General features: G+C 40.2%; 2 protein-coding genes across 4 annotated transcripts in view; both read right to left on the bottom strand.

Annotated features, from left to right (window-relative positions):
- The window catches only part of LOC147895128 (uncharacterized), a 60,545-nt gene extending 55,408 nt beyond the window's left edge, over positions 1-5,137 (bottom strand). For both annotated transcript variants that reach the window (XM_087383391.1, XM_087383392.1), the window contains exons 1-2: positions 4,161-5,137; positions 5-3,249 (exon numbers count right to left, since the gene is read on the bottom strand). In XM_087383391.1, coding sequence (XP_087239517.1) covers positions 5-3,249; positions 4,161-4,806 — 3,891 coding nt within the window. In that variant the 5' untranslated portion in view covers positions 4,807-5,137. The remainder of the gene's footprint in view (positions 1-4; positions 3,250-4,160) is intronic.
- A 16,173-nt stretch (positions 5,138-21,310) lies between these two features.
- Positions 21,311-23,062, bottom strand: LOC147895127 (transcription factor HY5-like). Of its 2 annotated transcripts, none has more exons than XM_087384012.1 (4): positions 22,639-23,062; positions 22,322-22,466; positions 22,030-22,186; positions 21,311-21,747 (listed from the first exon to the last, which is right to left on the bottom strand). In XM_087384012.1, exons 1-4 carry the CDS (start codon positions 22,730-22,732, stop codon positions 21,697-21,699), a joined length of 447 nt encoding a protein of 148 aa, XP_087240138.1. In that variant the 5' UTR covers positions 22,733-23,062; the 3' UTR covers positions 21,311-21,696. The 2 variants fall into 2 exon arrangements, with proteins under 2 accessions (XP_087240138.1, XP_087240140.1); XM_087384014.1 differs by having other exon boundaries at positions 22,030-22,177.
- Positions 23,063-24,990: the final 1,928 nt, after the last annotated feature.

The following is a 24,990-nucleotide window of genomic DNA, read 5'->3' as shown; positions in this document are numbered from 1 at the left end:
TTGCCTTCTTTTGATGCTTAGTGGTGTCTTCAGGTAAACTGTGGCTGAAGAGGACACGAATGCAACCTGAGTGTCGTTTCTTCCTCCTTCCTTCCTCAAATAGAGAGAAATCTGGGTTCGCTATAGTTTCAAAACCAGCTGCTTTTTTGCCTTGTTTCCCTTTGCTTGGCTTGTCAGGTTTTACAACAGTACCTGCACCTTGTCTGTCATTTTCACCATCTTTTTTACATAAGTCGATTTGTAATCTCAGCCCATCAGGGACTGATCCACCAGCGTCATGCCGATCAGACTCAACCTCCATATTTCTCCTTGTTGTCCTTGACTTTCGCAAACTTGAAACGTCACGAATGTCAGAACCTGACCCGCTAAGCTTTGGAACAGGTTTGTCAGCCTTCCTTCTCTGAGGTTCCACAGAGTCAGAGATATTTACATCTGCCACTTCCCTATTCCTCTTCCTATTCTTCGTACAGTTTTGAGAGTTGTTGGCATCACCTAGAGCATGAGCTTCCTTTCCATCAGAGGATGCAGGTAATGCAACAGAGTTATAATCTGCATTCAAGCCCTCATCGATATTGTTTACTGCATCCTTTGGCTGTTGTCGTGTGAAGTATCTTTTCTTCTTCATCAACCCATCTTCCCCCTCTCTTGGTTTAAACACATCTAAGACAGACAAGTCAGCTGCCATTTTTTGCTTTGAGAAGACTACTGCCTTGTCTTGTTTCTCTCTCTGAATCATTGGCTTCCTTTTCATCTTACTATGTGTGACTAAATCACTTGTGGCAGTTTTTACTCCCGTTTGCTCATCTGCACTGCTGCCAGCCAACACATTTTTCAGGCCTCTTGTTTGTGGTGTATTTATATCCACCTTCAGGCCTCCATCAACTTCATTAATTGCATCCTGATGACCCATAGGTATAGTCGAATGCCGTGGCAGGTATCTCTTTTTCATTGTCCAACCCTCTTTTCTGATGCTTGAGCTACTCATGCCCAAATCACTTGAGTCAGCTGCCATCGGTTGTTTTAAAGAGACTGATGCCTTGTTCCGTTCCTTTCTCTTAATCATCGACCCAGTTTTTGCATTACTCTGAGTGTCATCGTCATTTGTAGTGTTCGCTCCTCTGCGTGGCTCATCAGTACTGCTGTCAGTCAGCGCATTTTTTAAAATTTGTACTTTTGACCTGGTCTTAGGGCCTCTTTTCGGAAGTTCTTCCTTTATTGCATTACTTTCTTGTCCTTTGGCACTGCCAGCCCAAGTAACTTGCTTCCTACCTTTAGGTTGAGACAAAGTTGTTGACTCTGCAATTCCTGACCTTGTTTTATGCCTTTTTGTATCCTGCTGAGCATCATCCTTCCCAACACTGGATTTTGTCAACTTGATTCCCTTGGCATTACTGCGCTTCGGCTTTTCATTATGATGAATTTTTAATTCAACCCGGTTTCTTTCCTTTCCTTTACCCGTTGGCAACACATCATCATTCACCAACTCGTGTGTCACTTTACGTGCTGCCTCAATAGACGTCTGGTTGTCGATTGCTCCACGAGATCCTGTTGTTTCGTTATGACTGCTTTCATTTGTACATGGCAACTTCATTTCCTTATCAACCATGCCTGGGTGACCTACACCACTTCCAGCCTTGTGGTTATTGAGTTTCCTTGATTCTTTGATGGGCCTTTTCTGTCCCCCATCAATGCAGGGTAGGTTTTCCAAACCGGAAGCATTCTCTGCCTTCTGGACTTGTCCATTTCCTATTCTACGTGTATTTCTTGCTAGTGCAGCTGGAGACATTTGAGGATTCGTGTTCTTGCTCACAAGATGCTCACTTGCAGTGTCAGACTTCATCTTTGAAGCAACCATCCGCCCAGAAGCCATAACTTTTTCCTTGGCTACAGTTCCATCACTTCTATTTTCTGCTTGCAAGCCAGATTTGGCCCTGTGCTGTTGAAATCCAGTCTGTCTTCTTCTACCTTTGATGAGCTTGGGACCTCCTAGCCCTTTTTTCCGTCCTCTAGAGGGAGGACCAGAAACTTCTTTGATGTCTGCGGCATCTTCTTCTTCTTGACTGTCAACCCAATCATATACTCCCATTTTCTCATGTCTATTCTTTAATTCTGCAGTGTGTGCTAAGGATTGCAGGCCCTTAACACATTGAGAACCTCTCACACAGTGTTCTTGTGGTACCATGTTTGGTCCGGTATCCTGAGCAATACCAGTTGCATTCAACCAAACAAGCTTGTCAACCATATTTAAAGCATTCAGTTGTGATTCTTCACCAGGTTCCTGAGATTCCAAATAGCTCAAATTAGCAGATGCTGCTACAAATCCAGATGGCACAGAGCCCTGGTGAAAAAGATTCCTAGGTCCTTCGCCCAAAGCATGGGTCACATCTATGGTCTTTTCTGAAGCATTGCCAAATCCAGTTTCACCATTGTCCAAAGCTGTAACTTCTGGATTATTAGTACCTCCCTCATCAACTGTTAAAGCTTGGTCAGGACCACTTGCTGGAACGTCATCTGACCTCTCCTTCAAATCCAAAAATAATTTTCTCACTTTTTGGCCACTCAGCTGTCTAAATTGCCCCCTCCGTTCACACTTTTCACCACCAGAAACATGGCCCTCCCCTGTTGCCCTGTTTGGTTGGAGAAAACCAGTAAATTTCTTCATATCTGGGGTGAGGGACTCATATGACACTGAAATACTCTCTGCAAGATCCTCACCACATTTCAACTTCTTTAAAGCCTTGCCATACGGTGGCAGAACCTCAATCATCTCAGGATCCAGCTCAATAGTAGCATCAGAGTCATACTTGTCCACGGTATCTTTTCCAGCAGATCTAATTGATGCATTCCGGGCAGTTGCATGAAGCCCAGAAGCACGCAAGGATGATGCACGTACAGATGCAATACTTCTGGACCTTGATCTAGAAGTAGACATGCAAGGAGAGTGTTTAGTCACACCAGACACCAATGCTGTTTTGGGCGTTTGCATTGAAGAAAGAATAGCTTGACTTGTGTCAGAGTCATTTCCTCTGGCCTGCAATCCAGGTTCTAGTGCTTCAAAATACTTCTTGGATGGGCTACCTTTCATATCTTCAATCAAATTTACTTCTTGCTGAGGGCTATTTTCACATTTATTTGAGATTTCTAGGTGCTGTTCCTTGTCCATCTTTTCATTGGACACCAAGAATGAATCCATTGCTTTTTGCAAATTGCAAATTGAAACTTTTCCCTCCCTCGATGCATAGTCAATGCCTGCCACCACAAGTCGTTATGATTAGAATCTTTCCAAACAATTTTGACCCTATATTTCCAAGAAAATAGTTTGAAATTTAAAGAAGCTCCTCTCCATTTGACTCAATCTGTAATATCTTGTAATCCTAAAAGATTATGCATCAATGGTTCATAGTGTCTTGCCTGCATAATAGGTCTGCTACATTCGGTACAAAAATCTAGCAAACCCCCAAAGACTTAACAACAAAAGGGCAGCTTTTCCGTCCTGCTTATCTTATTCAAGTAGCAATGAGGACTGCATACAATCTACCTACCAGATTTCTCATGCCTTATAGCCTCTACATCAAACCGCTTGCATTGAAATTCTGACAAACTTCATGCCACCACAGCCCAGTGTGCTCTTCAAGCACGACAAGGGAGTATATTATAGGCAAAGTCACTACCATTATTTCCCCCCATATGCATTCAGTCATTTCTCTTATTCCTAAATCTGCCAAAGCTACTGATATTCCCCTTTTTCACTGTTGAGACCAGTATTTTATTTTTAAAGGCAAATCTTCTCTGAATATGCTTGGAATTTTTAAAACGAAAAGTCTGTCTCATAAATGTTCCATTAGCAGTGTTGTTGAAGAGGAGACTAAAAGGCACCTCCGATTTGCCTTTGTTCCTGATGAAGGTCTACACACAGCGCCTGCTACAAGATGTTTCAAAACTTGTGCTGTTAGATCGCCCGACACCTTATAGCCTCCACATGCAACGCTTGCAATGGCATTCTAACACAGATTTTGTAGCACTAGAGCCAGTATAAGTTGTAGATGACAAGCTATTGCAATATAAGGAACTCTCCTTCAAGTAGCCTGATTTTACAATTAGAAAAAAACAAAAAAAGTCACCTTCCTAATCTTTCCATAAGCGAGGGGGGATAAAAGCACCTTCATTTTCTCTCTGGTCATCATAAGGCCTGGACTCTGCGACTGCCTCTACGTAGCCCACATCTTCCACCTCCCCTTCTTCAGTTGTGGCATCTGAATCCAGCAATTCCTGGAATTTTTCAACAACATTAAGTTCTGTTGGGGCGACGGCAGTAGTTCCATGGTCTGCAAGTCCTCTTTGGTTGTTTTCTTCATTGGTGGTAGCTTCCTGCATCAACCCAAGAGCAGAAGAGATGCCCTGAGGCAACTGATTGTCTGCATAAAGTTTTATCCCTCCTGAATTGATACCAGACGCTACTTCTTCCTCACAACCTGACTCACTGCAATGCGAATCGACATCATGAGGAAGTACTTCAGTGTCCCCAGATCCTTCTCCATCGCTATGATTCGCCAAAGTTAAGCCCTCTGTGCTTCCATCAATTAGCTGAGTTTCTTGATGCACTTCATGAGCAAGTGATTGCGTGGGGGTTTGGGTTTGTACGAGCAAGGTCTCACCAGGGCCTCGTTCTGTTGCCTCGTCTTTTAATAATTGCGTGGGGATTTCTGTTTGAGAGACCAAATTTTGGGCGCCCTCTTTCGGCTCGTGTTCAATAGCGCAGATGTTGCGGTCGGATCGCCTGCTGAAAAAGGTTTGGGAGCTCGCCATTTTTCAAGACAAACTCTCTTCAATAGACAAGGTCCGAGAACCGTGAACCAAGGCAACAACGAGTGGAAGCCTATTTCAAAGCATCAACCCAACACAGTGGACATTGAAAAACAGGGAAGATCGGCCGAAGTGAAGCATCTGCAACGTGGGTCTTGGGCAAATTGGCAAAGGAAGGTTACTTCGTAGGCTATGGCGCCATAGAGCTCGGAAATTTAGCACGCTCAATCCATATATAGCTGCACGATCACATGCGAGGTGGCAAAACAGTGTATCCCCCGTGTCATGCAAAATTGGAATCACACTTTTACCGTCACATAAAAAGACTGGAGTCTACAACACATGTGCTCCCGAGCACTCACTTCATTATTTCCACTGTTTTTAGCTTTCATGGAGTGTTGCAGATCGATAGCGTAGGATGATGCTCATGAGTTGATTTTAGGGGGTGGGGAGAGAGGAGGAAGGAGAGAGAGAGAGAGAGAGAGAGAGAGAGAACTCACTCGACGAAAATTTTGAAAAAAACCTAGTGACTCTTCATTATTTCAATGTTTTTATCTTTTATGGAGTGTTGTAGATTGATAGAGTAGGATGATATCAGCTCATGAGTTGATTTTAGGGAGAGAGAACTCACTCAAGAGCAAAATTAAAATAGAAACTAGTGAAAGAGAGAGAGAGAGAGAGAGAGAACTCACTCAAGGCATGGGGCAGAGGATGAGTGTCCAAAATATATTGGGAGGACACTTTTTTTCCTTGCAAGGCAGTGCTAAAAAATATTTTTCTAGACAAATCACAAAACTTGGGATTTGAAATTGGAAGGTTTTCTTGACAATTAGCAGTTTTTTAGCTAAATTATAACTAAATTGCCTGAAACTTTGCACCTTCTCCAAATTTGAGACCTTTTTTAGAGGTGAAAATGAAAATGTTCCAAGTTCATTGTATATACTTTACAGGTTTTTTGTGAAAGTTCCCTATTATATAGAGTGTCAACATTGTTAAGTGCTAGCTGAGTATCGAACATGGTGAAAAGAGTCCACTAAAGATTGTCCATCTCACTCAAAAACAATCTCTTGAGGTAAGCCATGGTACTTGGCAACATTTTTGAAGAAAAACTATACTATTTTTAAACCATTACATGTGACCTCAAAGCATATAAAATGGGGAGGTTAACTGCCATGAATATGCCCAAGTGTTTGTTACTCAAGTTCATGGTAGTTTGAAATCTATAGAGACACTCAGGCTACAACAGTCCTACTAGCCTCTATTGGGCTATCTTGTCCTCAACGTAGCTACACATGTGCAACCATATCCCTGTGAGGGCCCCCCAAAGATTTTGAGTGAGTAGGTCTATTGACTTATCCTACCCCAAATGTCTTGCCCATGGAATACATTGGTAGTGCAAACATGCAATCTCCTTACTTGAATAGGATCAACCCATTTTGCATCTCGATATCTATTAAACGAGGGTGTTGGCCATGTGAGGATGCCTTGTGCCAACTAACCCTTAGAATATTTAGCCTATAATTCGTGTAGCAAAGTCACATTCTACAAAAATCAAACGATGACTAGATCTCGGCTTAGTGCATCCACCACAACATTCTCCTTTTTAAGCTTGTAGTATATGTTGAAATCAAAGTTTGCCTAGATGTCCAACCACCTTGTTGCTTTAAGCTTAACTTGGGTTGAGTCACAAAGTAAGAGATCGTGAGATTATCTGTCAAAATGTCAAAGTGGCCACCCATGATGTTGTGCTTCTAGGTATGTACATCATGCAGCAAAGTTGTTATCTCTTTCTCGTGGGTTGAGAAGCTTTTAGTTGTTGTATGCCACAAGCTGAGATTGGACTACACAAAGACATGAGAAGCATCTATATGCAACACAAAGGAGAAGTCAAACTCCAATATTGCTACTAGCACTAATTCTCAAGCTCATAATAGCCTTAAACTCATTAAGCATTTTTACATTGGGGTGTTTGTCCATTTCTATGGTTGCTTGCTATTATAGGTAAGCCCTAGGTAAGATTTGTAAGGGAGCTATCATTTCATATGTGAGCCCATTGAAGCTCCTCACCTCAAGGACTAAATTACAAAGTCAACTAGTCCACGGTTGTCTTAATCTGTGCCTCATCCATTTAGAACTCCCCCTCACTTATCTTGAACCCAAGAATGTGCACCATTTGTGTTGCAAAGGTGCACTTTGACTCTTTTATGTAAAGATTTTCCTCACAGTAAATCTCAAGCACCTTCCTCAAGAGTATTGGAACACGTCAATATGTCATTGAGGTACACACCCACAAAGTAATCAAAGGATGCCTCAAATATGTTATTCATATGAGATGACAAAGTCACTGAGGCATTTGTGAGCTTGAAGGTCAAGGTGAACCAATGAAAGGATGTACTGCATACACATGGCCGTCTTCTCCACATTCTCATCGATAATTTAGATCTTCTTGAAGCTATAGCAAAGGTCAATCTATGTGAACTACCTTAGATGCACAAAATGGTCAAGCATTTTCCTTGTGTTTTGCAAGGGTATCGATTTTTCATGGTAAACTTGTTGAGTGCCCAATAAACGATTCATAGCCATCTATATAGATAGAACTAGGGCACCATAAGGGCCCTTAAAGGGCTAGATAAACCCTACATCCAATAACTCCATGTGTTGTGTGTGTGTGTGTGTGTGTGTTAACAACCATTGAGCATGTTAACGAATCTAGCCCATCCAAACCCAATGGATTTTGAGCCACAAATGGCTCAATTTTGAAGTAGTCACTGGGATCACCCAAATTGAAGTGTGTGTGTGTGTGTGTGTGTGTGGTCACAACCATTGAGCATGTTAACGAATCTAGCCCATCCAAACCCAATGGGTTTTGCGCCACAAATGGCTCAATTTTGAAGTAGTCACTGGGATCACCCAACTTGTCAAGGATAACACAAGAGCCATTTAGATCCTGTATATGGATAACACAAGAGCCATTTGGAGACAAAGGGAAGGTTGCCATAGCTTTACATTGTCTTCGTAGGTCAGCTTATAGGGTGAGTTCACTAATGGATTCCCTCATCGATTACACCTATGTCTGGTAATTAATGCGACGTTTGGGAGGCAACTCTTGTTGTGATTCCCTTATAGGGTGAGTTCATCAATGGATTCCCTCATTGATAACACCTATTTCTGGTAATTAATGCCACGTTTAGGAGGCAACTCTTATTGTGATGACTTAGAATTTGTCGACCTCAATTGGCATGTCAACTGCCTTTCCAGCTCATAAGATCTTAACTCCTCTCTCATATCACCATTAGGCACACTACCTATGCTTTTTAGACTACTCTCTGGAGCTATACTATTGACAAAGTAGTTGGGGCATAGATGTTGTGGAGGGTTGCTTGGATGCTCTCACCATGTGCCATTTCTCCTCATGGAAGAAGATCAACTACGCTACCCTACAATGCATCAGCATGTTGCTTGCCATGCAACCACATCTCTCCAAGTATTATGATGACATCATCCATGGGAATAATGTTAAATGTAACCAAACACTTGGTTTCGTCCACAACGACTACCAGATTGCATGTGCCATCACAGCTATAGTGCTAATAGTCTTCATAATCCTTCCGATCCCTATCCCCACATATCAAAAATTTGTGGGTGGTTTCACTGTCAATAATGACTTGCACTGCCTTCTATTGATGAAGGTGGTCACATATAGAAAGCCAAACACCTACTATCAGTTCACTATAGCACCTAATAGTTGGAAAGGTGTTATGGTCTAAGCAAGGATCTCCTAAAATTTGGCAAAGCTCCCAGTTATGGGTTGTAATGATTGTTTCAGGGGGCAATCTCTCACATAACTAGATCAATTTGGCTAGGTCTACCACTACTTAGTACGTTCCAAACTACGGATTTGCCTTTACCCTAATTATTTTTTGGAATGGCCATCCATGCAAGTCATTGCTAATTGCATTATTATGAGGCCACTATCAAAGAATGAAGTTTATGGCCTATTCTTTCCATGAGTATAATAACGAGGATGCATACTTAGGTCTACATGCTATGCTTTATGCCTCTCTTAGAACCTCTTTTTTTTACTTCTTGTCAATCAATTAGTCATTTGTTGCTTTCAGTGCCTCTTAGAGCATCCACACATTTTTTTTTACTAGCTCATCATGAGCCCATGCCTACAACCTGTTCATGAAGGAGCAAAATGTACCACCTTAGTCATGCATGTCGTCAATATGCCTCATTATCTAATTCCTATTTGGACTAAGATTTAGCATTAAGGGGAAGAAGCTAATGTTGAAGTGTAGTTTTCATCTCATCTCATGAAGACATAGCGAAGGACTTCTATTTGCATGCTACATCATCTTTGTAGTGCCTCTATTTGTAGTTCCTCTACCACTTCTTAAATTTGGCCTCAGATTTAGCATTAGGGGGAAGAAACTGATGCTGAAGTGGAGACTTCATGTCATCTCATGAAGACATAGTGAAGGATTTCTATTTGTATGCTACATCATCTTTGTAGTGCCTCAACCACCTCTTAAATTTACAACCCTCTTAAATTTACCATCTCATGTAGTCTCGTGAAAAGACCCTATGAGTGGGAAATGATGCCTTGAATTCCAATCCCCCCTTTGTGTGCGTACCGTGATGCCAAAAATTGATATGTTTTATTGGGCATCGGTATTGCTTTTCTCTATGTTTGATAAGAGTGTGAGTATCAAGTGTGATAGCCTAGTGGCTCTCACTTATTTCTATTTTCTAAGATATTGTATGGGATTGAGAGGATGAGTGGAATGGATCATTGTAAATACCATGTGTATGAATGATAAATACCTTGGTATGGGGTGAGAGTTATTTGTGTATGGGATATTATGGGGTTTTTAGAAAATAGGAAGAGTGAGTCATATAAAGAGGTGGGTCTCATGTCCATGTGCTCCAATAATATAAGAGAGATCACATGCCAAGCATGTGGAAGGCATGTGGAGGAGCGTGGAGTCAAGAGGAATCCTTCTAGAATTCCTATGTGGAATATTTTGATGGGACACATGGAAAAAGTGGCCAAAAAGGACATGGATGGTGACAGACGAGCTTATGTGATTGATGGGGAAAGGAATCTACAGGCAACAATTGTAAATGGGTGAAGGAGGGTGACAAAATCTCTATAAAAGGAGCCCTCCTCTCCCTTGTTCAACATCTCTTCCACCATTGAGCCTCATGCTGTTGTCGCTCTAGTCTCCTTAAGCCTCTTCTAGGAGCCTTTCTCTCCCTCTTGTAGATATCCTCTTATGTAGACCCTTGAGTCCATATCTCTCTAGTTCATTCTCTTTCTATGAGTAGTCTTGGAGCTCCCGCTTCCTCTTGTATGTATGAAACTTATTCTTCTCCCTTGACTTTGTAGTATTTTGCATTGCATTTGAGTGGAGTATCACTCTATTGGAAATGAAGGTCACTTCAGATTACTTCCCTTGAGTCTTCTCGCCTTCCATTGTTCTCTTCTTCCTTTCAAAGTCTTCAAAGTGCTTCTTAGTCAACTGCTCATTGTGCACACATGGTCAACCCATTTCCCGAGCCACGAAGGGTATCCTTTCCTCTCTCCATAGCAACCTCTATGGGTTTTGGATCGTTGATAAAGTCTAAGCATGGAGGGAGTATTCTCCCAAGTCGGCACCAGTAGAAGGAATGTGTATTTTTTATGACTGTTTGGCCCCTTATTAGTGTTTTGCTCATAACTTTTTGCTCAGTGGTCCGATTTTGACAAAAATTATATCAGCGCAAAGATCTCTTTAAGCAAAATATTATTGTGTGATTAGATCTTATATATGATATATAGCCAAAAAGTTATGAGTCTCTGTGTTGGATAGTCTGTGTTTATGATAGTTTTTACCCCGCCCCGTAAACTGCCCATATCTTTCCAACCGCTTCTTTGTTTCTTATGAAACTTATATTATCACGAAGTTCATTTCAAGATACATCTCTACATGTGTTTGAATCTTTTATATGATGTATTTACTAAGAGTTATAGGCCTCTTTGTCTAATAATAGTTTGCAAAGTGTTTTGAGCTACTTATAGAGGTGTCGTTGAAGGAGGTGCAATGTCTCCCCGGAACCTACCCATCTGACTGAATCAGCCCCTTCGAACTCCTCGATATATATTGGTTCATGTCATGTTGAGCCGCAAGATCTTCTTTCAACAACGTATTGCTCTTCTCTTTGGCGCATATCGGCTTGTTGAGATTATGGCCTCCGCTGATCCTTTCCTTCTCCCTATGCTAGAGTACAACATTACTTGGGATGTTACCATATTCATTCTCATCTAAGGGAGGAAAGTATGGTGTGGTCTCTTAGCATGAAAGATTTGTTTGATTTCCCCTTTTCTAGTGACAAAGAGCTTTGTCACTCAATTTGAAAGCAATAGGAAGCGAAGAGGTGCATGAAGTTTATTACCCCCAACTTCATGTCACATCTTTTGGTGGAGACATTGGGTACGTTTGGTATTGGACTCAGCCACCTTACTAAACGGTCTTGGGTGTAGTGGATTGCATGTCATGCCTAGTACAGGCATGTGTTTCTGATGTGATAAAGAGGATGCCTAGAAGAACTCCGTTAGAAGAGATTGCAGCCCGTTTAAGAGAACTAGAAGATTGTGAAGTGATGCTCAAGCTATTCGCACCGTCATAATAATCATATCCTTTATGTTTGCACTCCTGAAGATGTTGGTGAATCGACAACGCTGTCAGGCATAATGATAGATTAGGGATTGATTCTAGAATTCCTATGTGGAATATTTTGATGGGACACATGGAAAAAGTAGCAAAAAAGGACATGGATGGTGACATACGAGCTTATGTGATTGATGGGGAAAGGAATCTACAGGCAACAATTGTAAATGGGTGAAGGAGGGTGACAAAATCTCTATAAAAGGAGCCCTCCTCTCCCTTGTTCAACATCTCTTCCACCATTGAGCCTCATGCTGTTGTAGCTCTAGTCTCCTCAAGCCTCTTCTAGGAGCCTTTCTCTCCCTCTTGTAGATATCCTCTTATGTAGACTCTTGAGTCCATATCTCTCTAGTTTATTCTCTTCCTATGAGTAGTCTTGGAGCTCCCGCTCCCTCTTGTACGTATGAAACTTATTCTTCTCCCTTGACTTTGTAGTATTTTGAGTTGCATTTGAGTGGATTATCACTCTATTGGAAATGAAGGTCACTTTAGATTACTTCCCTTGAGTCTTCTCTCCTTCCATTATTCTCTTCTTCCTTTCGAAGTCTTGAAAGTGCTTCTTAGCCAATCACTCATTGTGCACACATGGTCAACCCATTTCCCGAGCCATGAAGGGTATCCTTTCCTCTCTCCAAGGCAACCTCTATGGGTTTTGGATCATTGATAAAGTCTAAGCATGGAGGGAGTATTCTCCCAAGTCGGCACCAATAGAAGGAATGTGTGTTTTTTATGACTGTTTGACCCCTTGTTAGTGTTTTGCTCATAACTTTTTGCTTAGTGGTCCGATTTTGACAAAAATTATATCAGCGCAAAGATCTCTTTAAGAAAAATATTATTGTGTGATTAGATCTTATATATGATATATAACCAAAAAGTTATGAGTCTCTGTGTTGGACAGTCTATGTTTATGATAGTTTTTACCCTCATCTCGTAAACTGCCCATATGTTTCCGACTGCTTCTTTGTTTCTTATGAAACTTATATCAGCACGAAGTTCATTTCAAGATGCATCGCTACATGTGTTTGAATCTTTGATATGATGTCTTTACTAAGAGTTATAGGCCTCTTTGTCTAATAATAGTTTGCAGAGTGTTTTGAGCTACTTGTAGAGGTGTATGGTGGTTAGGCTCGTTCCAGGTATGATCATTTTTTGTTTTATACTTGATTTCGGTCATTGTTTTCAAATCTAATAGAGATAAAGTTGACCCTGACTTCAAGGCCATTCTGGACATTCCACTATGTAATGTTCACATCTGCACATTGCATGGTCTATGTCGAATTATTGAGAAATTGGTATTTTTATATATTGGATTTGCTTGGAAACTCTGTCCCGAAAAAAATAGAAAGGATGCTCTTCAAGCATTGGAAAAAGTGTTATCCGATATAGGTATGCATGGAGGAGATGTTCAAATCACATTACATGCACTTAAGTGTTTTAAGATCCCCGGCCATGTGCCACTCTACTTGAAAATCACCTTTTCCTGCAACATGGAGATTCTCGCCTTGCACTTGTCTTTTGATTATTCTTGGTATTTCCGTGTGGTGAAACACCCAATCTAGTGTTTCATGGTCTTCGGTCTTCACCTGCCAAATTATAGAAAACGAAAGTATTACTAATGTTTCCCCGGAACCTACCCATCCGACTGAATCAGCCCCTTCAAACTCCTCGATATATATCAATTCATGTCATGTTGAGCTGCAAGATCTTCTTTCAACAACATATCGCTCTTCTCTTTGGCGCATACCGGCTTGCTGAGATTATGGCCTCCGCTGATCCTTTCCTTCTCTCTATGCTAGAGTACAACATCACTTGGGATGGGATGCGTCAATTTTACGAGCAGAAACCTATGAGCAAGTTTATACGAGCGTGTTTTTCAAGAGATTTTAAAAATAGTATTTCTTTAGGAAACATGGTTTTTACACTTTTATTTTCATTAGAACTAGATCGCTTTATCATAAAAATATACAGACTAGTCACTCATTCATTTTTACATAACATAAATCTTCTTATTCATAGACATCCCTTTGTACCCTTGTTATTACCTTGAAAAAGTATTGAAAAATAATTCATTTAAGAAACGTCCCTCATAATCACTCTCAATATAATAATATTATACATAAATAATTACTTATTAAACACATTTATATCATATGGCAATATCTTTCAAGTGTTTTTATAGTATTAATAACAAGATATTTATGGACATGTTTCTATAGAAGTTTAAATTACTGTAAATAAGTATTAACTTGGGCTTATATATCACTCTCATAAAATACATGTAATATTTAATACTATATATGCAAGGTTTTCCAAAATATAACCCCATAGATGTGCTCGAATGGGGTTTTCCGATCAATTTGAGTGGTTGAATGACTATATTTGGACATTGGATGTGAAAGTTATGTCAGTTTTAAAAGTGCTGTCCAAGGTAGTTTCGCCAGCGAAACTACCTTGAAAGACCTTGTTCAAAGGAGTTTCGCTGGCGAAACTACCTTGATGGCTTGCTTCAATGAGTTTTCTTTGGAGAAACCCTTTCATGAAAATAGGTTGAGAGAAGTTTTTCAATGTCACCCCCTATTAAGTAAAAAGTTGTAAGAAGGATCATAAGGGAATTTGCATAGAGAAGTCTACTCTACATGTGGATTTCTTCAAAAGCCATCCCATTATGTTCTCGCCATTCCAAAGATTCACATAAATATTCGTGTATAAAATAGACATTCCTATAATACTTTTCATATTTCTAAGTGAAACTATGTTTTCTTCTAATCCTTTTTTATCATATTTTTGCATAGTTGGAAGCTTTTTTTTTCCTTCGCTCGAACGCTCGGAAGATTTCGCTCGGAAAATGCTCGTCCCCCTTGGGATGTTACCATATTCATTCTCATCTAAGGGAGGAAAGTATGGTGTGGTCTCTTGGCATGAAAGATTTGTTTAATTTCTCCTTTTCTAGTGACAAAGAGCTTTATCACTCAGTTTGAAAGCAGTAGGAAGCGAAGAGGTGCATGAAGTTTATTAACCCCAACTTCATGTCACATCTTTTGGTGGAGATGTCGGGTATGTCTGGTATTGGACTCACCCCACCTTACGAAACGGTCTTGGGTGTAGTGGATTACATGTCATGCCTAGTATAGGCATGTGTTTCTGATGTGATAAAGAGGATGCCTGGAAGAACTCCATTAGAAGAGATTGCAGCCCGTTTAAGAGAACTAGACGATTGTGAAGTGATGCTCAAGCTATTCGCACCGTCATAATGATCATATCCTTTATGTTTGCACTCCTGAATATGGTGAATCGACAACGCCGTCAGGCATAATGATAGATTGGGGATTGATTCATGCACTGGTAGCTTGGTGTGAAGAAGAGTTGAGTCTTTGAGTGGTTTTTGACTATAATTCATGCAAGAGCATACTTCTAACTCCCTGGAAATGGTGCAAAAAATGTGTAGCCTTTGGGTGACTCATGTGTCAAGGGGATCTTGGAGGTGTGTTGATGGAGCCTCCTTCTCCAAGCTACTCCCTTGTGGGAGCTATGCAAGCATACACAGTCCATAGGTGTAATGCAAATGGCTTCTGGAGTTGTTGCAATGTGAATCCTCATGAAAAGAAGGGGAGAAGGGAGAGGAAGATGGAGAGGGGATGGGAAGCAAGGGGCAAGAGAGAAGAAGGGGGATGAGAGGCATTCAAAAGGTCAAGAGATAAGGGAAACACAAGACACCACTCTTGGAAAAGAAGAGAGCTTCTATTTCTCAAAACACCACAACTGAAGACCAAATTTTGACTTTTAGCCTTTTATACAAGTCACCTTTTAAAGGGAGGGCCAACCATATGCTCTCACTCCTCTTCTACTATTCTACTATCTTATTCCTAGTATTACATTTCTCTTGGGCCACTATGGATTCAAGGCATCTTCTAACCAAATTAATGAGCATATTGCGCATATTTACAATATTGTGTGGGAATGCCCAAAAGGTGACAATGTTAACCTAGGCAATTAACATTTGTGGATGCATATGCTATACCAATATGGTGATTTGAATGATTTTTATTAAAAGAAATCGACACCCTTGATCTATGACAACTTTAGCTTTGTGATATAGTCTTACACATCTCCCTTGTCCATCTCTATATTATAAAGATCAATCTTGAGGTCAAGTATTCAAGCTTCATTGTTCACCTTGAACATATCCTTGAGCACCTTCCATGTTTCTACTAATGTTTCGACCAACTACATGTGTGAAAGCATAGCATCCATCGTAGTTTTGATATAATAATCACTAGGGCCTTGGCATCCCATACTCCACAATCTTAGACTACAATAGGACCTATTGCAATAGCCATTGATTGGGCGACATTCTTGATGTCCTTGGGTCTCAAATCTTTTCTAGTAGGAATTTTCCAAACACCTCTAGCAAATAATTAACTCTGAACATTTATCTTCTTCAGTGGATAGTTTGACCTATCAAGTTTGCCAATCTCCCCAAAGTTAAGGGTGGTGGGCATGTAAATAGTCATCTTGAAATAAAACTTTTTATGAGTCAACAAACTTTAAAATTGAACTACATTAAGATCTCTCAACTTGAGAAGAAATCCTTCATTTAATGTTGATGTAGATTTTGAAATATTTCAATAACTTATCTCCAAAATCATGTTGCGACCAAGCTATATTGGAAAACATGATATGCTTCGATACCATGCTAAAAGATACATGGTTCATTCATGCAACAACCAACCAACTTCCCTTGAACAGAGCATGGAGGAAGCTCCTTATCACTTTAGGGCATAACTCATAAGACAAAATATTCTTGAATCATAGTCTTACCTCAACTAGTTACCAAATATAACAGAAGATATACATGATGCACACAAATTTGCAAATGTGGATCACACGAAAAATGCTTCTTAATTACACATTGCTATTAAGGAGCTTCAATCCTATTTCACCATTTTCAAACTCTAATAGCAGCACCTCAATTGAGATAATAAAGAGATGGTGTGGATCTTGCATGCCTTGAATGAGGACTTTAATGGGATTCTTGTACTTGATCATCTTGTAGTTGATGCTGCTCCAACTTGCCTTGCAAGTTGCAATTATGAAAATTGACTTGTAGCTTGTGACTCCCTTGGTAGTCACGCTTTGTTGTGTGACTCAGTACTAGAACTCTTGATTTTTGGTTTGTAGCTTGACTCTTTAATTATGGCTTGTAGCTTGCGACTCCCTAAGTTCACTATATGCAACACACTATGAAATTCAACTCCCAAAGTTTGCTATATGCAACAGTTAAATTCTCTGTAAAATTGGATCCAGTTTTGTTTCTTTAAAATTGTGAGTTTTTTGGACCTCTAAAATTGGATAGTTTTGTTTCTTTAAAATTTTAAGAAAAATTTTAAAGAAACAAAACTGTCCAATTTTAGAGAGTTTTTTGGACAATTAAATTCTCTCTAAAATTGGACAGTTTTGTAAATTTTAAAGAAACAAAACTGTCCAGGATAGAGTGAATTTAACTATCCAAAAAACTTTCACAATTCTAAAGAAACAAAACTATTCAATTTTAGACTTCGAATGAACTTTCAAAATCTTAAAGAAACAAAACTGTCCAATTTTAGAGAGAATTTAATTGTCCAAAAAACTTTCACAATTTTAAAGAAATAAAACTGTCCAATTTTAGAGAGAATTTAACTGTTCAAAAAACTTTCTAAAATTGGACAATTAGAGAGAATTTTAACTAAACTTTCACAATTTTAAAGAAGCAAAACTGTCCAATTTTAGAGAGAATTTAATTGTCCAAAAAACTTTCACAATTTTAAAGAAACAAAACTGTCCAATTTTAGAGAGAATTTAACTGTCCAAAAAACTTTCACAATTTTAAAGAAACAAAACTGTCCAATTTTAGAGAGAATTTAACTATCCAAAAAACTGTCACAATTTTATAGAAACAAAATCCAATTTTAGAGAGAATTTAACTGTCCAAAAAACTTTCTAAAATTGGACAATTAGAGAGAATTTTAACTAAACTTTCATAATTTTAAAGAAACAAAACTGTCCAATTTTAGAGAGAATTTAACTATCCAAAAAACTTTCACAATTTTAAAGAAACAAAACTCTCCCTTTGTCTCTCTCTCTCTCTCTCTCTCTCTCTCTCTCTCTCTCTCTATTCATAAGCATGATGGTTACTCGTTCAATCTTTCTCTCCTTAACAATCTCACATTGTGAAAGTTTTTTGGATACTAATTAAATTCTCTCTCTCTCTCTCTCTCTCTCTCTCTCTCTCTCTCTCTCGCTCTCTCTCTTCATTAGCATGATGGTTACTCTTTCAATCTTTCTCTCCTTAACAATCTCACATTCATCCATCTTAATAATAAATATTAGTCATTCTTGGCACTCTTCACATGTTATTCCATAGAATTCAACCATCCTTCTTTATAATTGTTCAAGATCAACAAAAATATTATTCTAAGGATTATTCATAGTGCTACCTTTTTTATCTTCATAAATTCCTTCAATACGCAACCAATGCCCGATAAAAGCATCTACTTTTGTTGGCTGAGTAAACCTCTTAACTTCCATACTTTTGAAAGAAGCACACGTTTGATCCTTTGATCTTTTAAAGTTGATGATATTGCTTTGAAAAATAGAAAAGTAACCTTTCTTGCTAACTCCACTCTCATCAAGAGCCTCTTGGATTAAGTTCACATAAATTTTGTTGCTTTCCACAAGTTGATGCACAACGTTGTCTTTGATGGTTTTAAAGTCCTTTTCCTCAATAATCTCTTTCGCAATAGTAGTTGAAAATAGACCTTTTATTTGTTTCAAGAAAAGATTGTTCGGAGCAACATTCTCCCTTTGAGGCTCCAAAGTTTTTCTACAAACTGCATGTGCACGTAAGAGCTTTTCTTGATCTCCATCCATGCAACAAGATTGAACATAGCTACATTCCAAATAGCAAAAGTTACTTTCCGTTTTTCTTGAATGCGCCGCTAGCACCCTCCACTTGCCGCTTTCAATTATGCAAGGTTGCATAGTTTTCATTTTACCACCGTTTTCCCCAATGGGGTTTCTTTCGATCTTGCTTTCCATAACTTTTTTTTTGCCTTTGTATGCTCTTCAATTTCGTTATGTAGTTCCTCTTTCAATCTAGAGGTTTCAGCTATCTGCTGCATTTTATGTTTGCCTCTTGCTCATAGAGACACTTAAACATTTGTGCAACTTCAGACTAAGTTGTGATATATCGATACATATCTTTATTTCCATCATCCACAAATATCATCAATGTCGTAGGATTTAAAAATGGGGGAGTAGAGTTCCTGAGTATATATTTTGAATAAATGTTTCAATCACACATTAAAAGTCAATATGATGTAGGTCTTCTCTCCTCATGCTCTCTTTGCATGGAACCTACATACTGTTGTTTGGGCAGAGGTGGATATTATTTTGCTAAATCAATATGAAGATGGTAATGTCGTTTATTGTTGGCTTGTTTTGTAGTGTTGTAGTTGGATGCTGCCATTTTGGGAGCAATGTTTTTCCATTTCCTCAAAATCTCATTACCTTTTCACAATGCAAAGAGTTGATGATGGCGATAAGCGTTGAAATTTGAAAAATAAGGCTATGGCGAGATTAGTTATAGTATCTTTCCAGAGGAGATCGAATTGCGGAGGTGGCTGCAAAATGATTAAGAGAAAAAAGTGGCTTGTAGGAGCATTGAATGCAAAAGCTCGTGGAATACTTAGTATTGGATATAGAAGAATATATTTATTCTTCTATACTCTGACATATTTACAATATTTGTGTATATTTTGTTGAATATTTCGAATCAACAAAAAGAGAACAAATCGTGAATTTCTCACAGGGCCCCAAAATGAGCTCCCTTTTTTCTTAATATATTTTCTTTGTGCCCCATCTCAATGAATAATCTAGTCCCTTAAGAATCACAAGGCTTTTAAGAATTCTCTACAGGCTAGGCTCTCAAATCAAACTACTATGCTAGTTGGGATGGGTCCTGTAGGTAGATAGGTGGGCTAAGAATTAGGCTCTCAAATCACATTATTATGCTAGATGGGATGAGTGGTCTAGGTAAAACAGGTGGGCTAACAAATATTTGACACATTTTCAATCAATTTAAGTGTTTCCTCTAGCATTCATGTAAAAGCCTCTACATTATCTTATGCATGAATAATCCATTTAAAGAGCCACACGCTCTTGATAAGAGGTCCCTATTTGGATTTGTATACATAAGAACACAGAAAGGGAGAAAAGGTATAGTGGGCTACAACGTAGAAGATAAGGACATAGAGGTGAGGAGGCAACACGTTTTGAGACACAAATTGCTTGGAGTATGTTGAATAAAGGAGTTGGAATTTACCAGGATGGAAGAGAATTTAAAATTCAACCTCTCTTGATGCTTGCCTTGTGACTGAATTAATTGGCTACAATTGTCCATCCCACCTCTTCTAAAATTCACATTATTGACTAGATTGTCTTTTAAGTTGCTAAGTATGGTACATAAAGGGCTTGGAAATTGCTAGGGCTGGAAGAGAATGCAATATTCCACCTCTCTTTTCGACGTGCCTTGTGATTCGATTGATAGGCTACCTCCATCTATCCTACTTTTTTTCAAGTTTACATAGTTGAGTGGATCATCTCAATTCTTTATGTTTTCTCATCTCACTAAACATGAACTTATAAGGTCAGAGTATCAATGTCAACAGCTGCTTTGAGAGTGAGTGGTTTGGAGAAACATTTAATGAGGCACTTAAGAGAAAGTTGTGGGGTGAAAAGAAGAGATGAAATTACTTCTATATTTGAGTGCGTTATAGTTTGCACTGTAAACGAGATCTTATAGAAAGGAACACTATTAATAAAAGACTTTTATTTTCCTTTCCCTAAAGACTAGGAAAGGAAATCATGTCAGACCATTGATCTCTCTCTCTCTCTCTCTCTCTCTCTCTCTCTAAGGAAATCATACTAGATCATTGATCTCTCTCTCTCTCTCTCTTGTGGGAGGATCATTCATAAATATGTAAGCATAGCACATGGGTTCAACAAAAGGCGTGATATGGATGGTTCACATATTGTGACTCCCCTCGAATCTCTGTCTCTTTCTCTCTCTTTCTCCCCCCCTATCTAGCTTTAATGCATAGGCCACCTTAGGTCCAATCTCAGCTTACTTACATTCATATCTTCCTAAGGGTTTTCTGAGTTCACTATTCAATTAGGTAAACTAATCATCATCTTGCCACTCCAGTGAGGAAATGAGGCTTTCTAGGCATAATCATACTCAAAGTTGAAGCCGAGGCCATGAAATAGCATTTGAACCAATTGAAACAAGGAAGAGGGACAAAATGATTCCATATCGACTACTCCATGGATATTCCAAATTCAAACTTCCATGGAGCATAAAATTGGACAGACAAGTGGAAGCCATACATATAAAGATGAGCTGACCCAACAAAGAAGTACAGTAATTTCATATAGTGTTTGTTTGATCCCTTCCTCACAGACTCAAAATTGAGGGCTCGTATGTGCAGTAGGTACCACATGCATTAGGGTACTGATACAAGCCATGTAAAAGCTTCAAACCATTCGCATGAAGAGTGCTTAATCGCAAAGAATCTTGAGCTTCCTTCTCCGGGTATTACAAGGACAATGCATCAAGCGTCTAAAACTATTGCACGTTAACAAATCAAAGTTCAAACAGAGGCTCATCCTTCTCCATGATTTTAAAAATGTACAGTTATTTGTCAAAGATTAATTTGGACGGACATATGGAAGCTTCCCTTCTATATTGGTTCGGATGTGAGTACACCAGGTTAGCTAAGACACTTATTGCATATCACCTCAGGACCAAGCTTTGACATTTGAGAATTGTAAGACATAAACGAAATGTAGATCTTAACTTCATTAGGATGCTTGTCAAGCGTCGAGTACCATTGAGCTGCACATGAAAGTTTCTTTGTTCATGAGGCTGAAGCGCAATTCTACTTCAGGCCATCTTCATATCTATAACTACAGTAATAGGCCGGTTTTAAAGATAGCGGTTACAAGCAGTAAAGTTTGAAGCTCAATTTTAATGGCCTGAGGCAGGACTATTCTTGCAGATGGTAAGTACTTACAGGCATAGCCTGAGGAACCTTATCCTGTAAATATACCGTATAAATTAGGGGGCCTAGACCTGAGGCTGTTCCTGTCAATTCTCCCCTGCAGAACTGTTGTTCCTTATAGAGGTGCTCCTAATAACCTGCACACAGAAAATGATGCAGCGGCCTTAATCTATGTGCTAGTCCACCGACAAGAAAGCTTTGAAAAGGAAAAGAAAAGAAAAGACCGAAGGATTTCGATGGCAGGGATAGACACAATAGTTGGAGATTATAGCGACGGGAAGGACAGAGTGGATTCCTTGAGCAGAAGACTGTATCACCACTCTTGGCCAAATGAAAGAGAAGAGAGGGAAAGGCCAGATGTTATAGGGCGTGCAGGATGAGACGAGAGAAGATTTGATATAGTGGACAAGACTGTTTACTTTGCGCAGCATTGAGTTCTCCTGCTGTAGCGTGGAAACCTTTTCCTCCAGCTCGGCATTCCTTTGCTCTAGCTCTTTCGTTCTCGTTTCCAAATCGCTCACGTAGACCTTCTTCCTCTCCCTTGCTTGCTGAGCTGACACTCGATTCCTGAGTAACCTGCGTCAAGGATGAGGGGGAGACGAAGGCCTTTCTCAGGCCAACCACACACACTTCGAATTCCCAGGAACTTATACTTGCTTCACGACTCTCATCAACAAGCTGCCCAAAAGTCGAAAACATAAAACGGTATACCTCTTCATGCGTTTGTGTTCTTTCTCGGCCGGCAAGGCACTTCTCTTCCTTCCTCCTTGTAGCTTCCCAGATCCAGCTCCTGAGCCGGACGCTCTTCCAACCATCTCCGGTACCTTCCTGGCATCTTCTGAATCACTCTCCTCTCCTGGTGATCAACAAAACTACACTGACATTCCGGAATGATTTGTACGCAACACAATGCCCTTAAGACATGGAGCCTACGTGCAGTGCAGTGCCCACGCAAAAAACGCAGCAAACGATAGAGCTTGTTAAGAGTTATATAAAACGCAGCAAACGATAGAGATGTTATCACTTACCATCTTTACTGGGCTCGACCGCTCCAAGAAGCTCGCCTGGTGAAGGCTTCTCCTCACTGAGAAGCGGGGAGCTAACAGAAGCAGCAAGCTGCATTTGCGGATCTGGTGCCTTTGGGGATTGCAGAACTAGCCCGACTTCTTCAAGCACACTCAAAGGAACCGCAAAGCCACACCCACGATATCCCTCAAGCGATACATCGGAGGCGCAGCTCGCGTGGACTCAAAGATCATTGCCACCAAACGGCAGAAATCGCTCTGCAGGGGTTTTCTACATCTGTTGCAAGCATCACTTCTTGTGAGGACTCCTAATTTCGTCGTGAGGAAGCTCCGGAACGTCAATGGCGCAGCTTTATTAACTACTCGGCAAATGAGGTCAACTATGCCATGGGGAGATCAACCGACAGAAACAAGGCGTGAGGGACGGTAAAATCATCAGTGGATAGGAGGACGCAGCGAAAAAAGAGCTGGCGATGGCGTGCGCAAGTGGCCAACGAGCAACGAATTCCCTTAATCAAACACTAATCACGTTCTAAACACGTCGTAATCGCGCATCATTAGCGCTCAACCCGTGCGGGCGACGTGGCGAGCTACACTACAGGTACACTAATGGCGCTTAGGGCGACCTAATGACGCATTAAAGAGACTTAATTTCTAGATTAGAGGCCCCTATTATGGATTGGAGCAACGTGGCAAGCTGCCATCCGTTGAAATCCCCTTGCTTATGGGACGAATACATTGAATGATAGATGCATGCATTAACAGTTGCCCACATCAAATTTTCCTTCTTTTTATGTTCCTTTTTTGTCCCTATTTTGGCTCCCTTTTAAGATTTGGACTCCTCATCCTCCACTCCCTCTCGGCCACGTGTTTGGCCTCCCTGGCCTCCAAATCTCCCCATTGTCCTCCTCACATGTTTACGCATGCTTTTTGTAGGCACACTTGATACTTCAATGCCAAAAAGAGCATTAAAAACGAATCTCCCTTCATCTCATTTCCTTTTCCTTCTCATATCTCTCCTATTTGGGGGCAATTTCCTAATCGGTGGTACCAATTAATTAGAATGTTTGTTGGGCAACACCTAATTGCTCGTGCGCCTAAAACCTATTAGAGTGCATTCCCACGTAGGGGAAAATCTCTAACGCCAAAAGCGGAACTCCCGAATTTAGGAGGTCTCCGCCAAAGTAGCCTTAGCCTCAGGGCATCCGAATAACGCGGCTAACATCACAAAATTTGCAATGTTAGCGGTGTTAATCAGCATATTGTATGCTATGGAGCTCCTTCAACCTATTAGCGTTTTACGAGGGAACTCCTTCAAGCTCAGTGTAAAACTTGCGATTAGCAAGCTGTAAAGACACGAGGGAACATCTCATGTAACCTGCTTCTCTTATTTTTCTGCATACACACAGGAATGTCCTCTTATTTAATTAGCGTTACCACTCTACCCCCTTCATTCATTCACAATTAACCCGAATCAACTCCTCTCTGATTGTCGACCCCCCGCCTCCTCTCCTCGTGTTGCCTCCCCTCTCCCCCTCGCCTCAGCCTCTCTTCCCACCCTCACTCCCCGCTGTCCCTGGTCTCACACTCTATCAGTAACCCTGCTCTCGGCTCTCTGCCACTCTCCCTCGCCTTAGGCCCTCCCTCTCTTCCCCCTCTCACTCTCCCTCCTTTGTTCTCTACCCCACAATCCCTCCCCCTCATCCTCGCCTCAGCCCCTACCTCTTAGCCTCCCTTCCGCCTCCCCCTCATATAATACCTCAAGGTGGTAGCTAGGGAACCTTCTGGAATTGGGAGTTTCTAGAATTCTGGGAACCCTTTGGAATTCCTTCGCTAATTCGCCACCCTACTCACCAGCTTATGTTAATTTCCCTACCAACTTAGGTTAATTCGCCATCCTCCCCGCGATAACTAATTAATTAATATGCGCTTCTTTCTTGTTGGGGGGCCCTAGTGGATCTTACTCCATTATTTTGATGATCTTTACGTCCCATCTAAGGCCCTTAATTACTCCATACTAGATATAACTTTACCTATGGAGAAACTTAATATCAAGGGGAACATACTTAATTGAGAATTTTTTATTTTTCAACATAGGGGGAACATACTTGATTGAAAGGCCTTTAAATTCAATATCTTAGGTGGAAAGGTGGAGATAGCCCAATTAAGCTAAGGTCAAAGGGATGAACTTCAAAATTTTATGCAAAGGCGGGACTTGAACTCAAGACATCCTTATCCACTCATAGGATCTTCCCACTCAGGCTACATGAGATGTGAAAAAAATAAATTAAAAATGTTAGGGTCCTTCCCTCCTTAAACAAACCATTAGTTAGTCAGGTATGAGCTTTGAGGGTT

The sequence above is a fragment of the Dipteris shenzhenensis genome, chromosome 13 (assembly GCF_047967505.1).
Source record: "Dipteris shenzhenensis isolate YYH24624 ecotype China chromosome 13, Dip_SZ_1.0, whole genome shotgun sequence".
Classification (NCBI taxonomy): domain Eukaryota; kingdom Viridiplantae; phylum Streptophyta; class Polypodiopsida; order Gleicheniales; family Dipteridaceae; genus Dipteris; species Dipteris shenzhenensis.
This window is presented reverse-complemented; position numbering and strand designations above follow the sequence as displayed.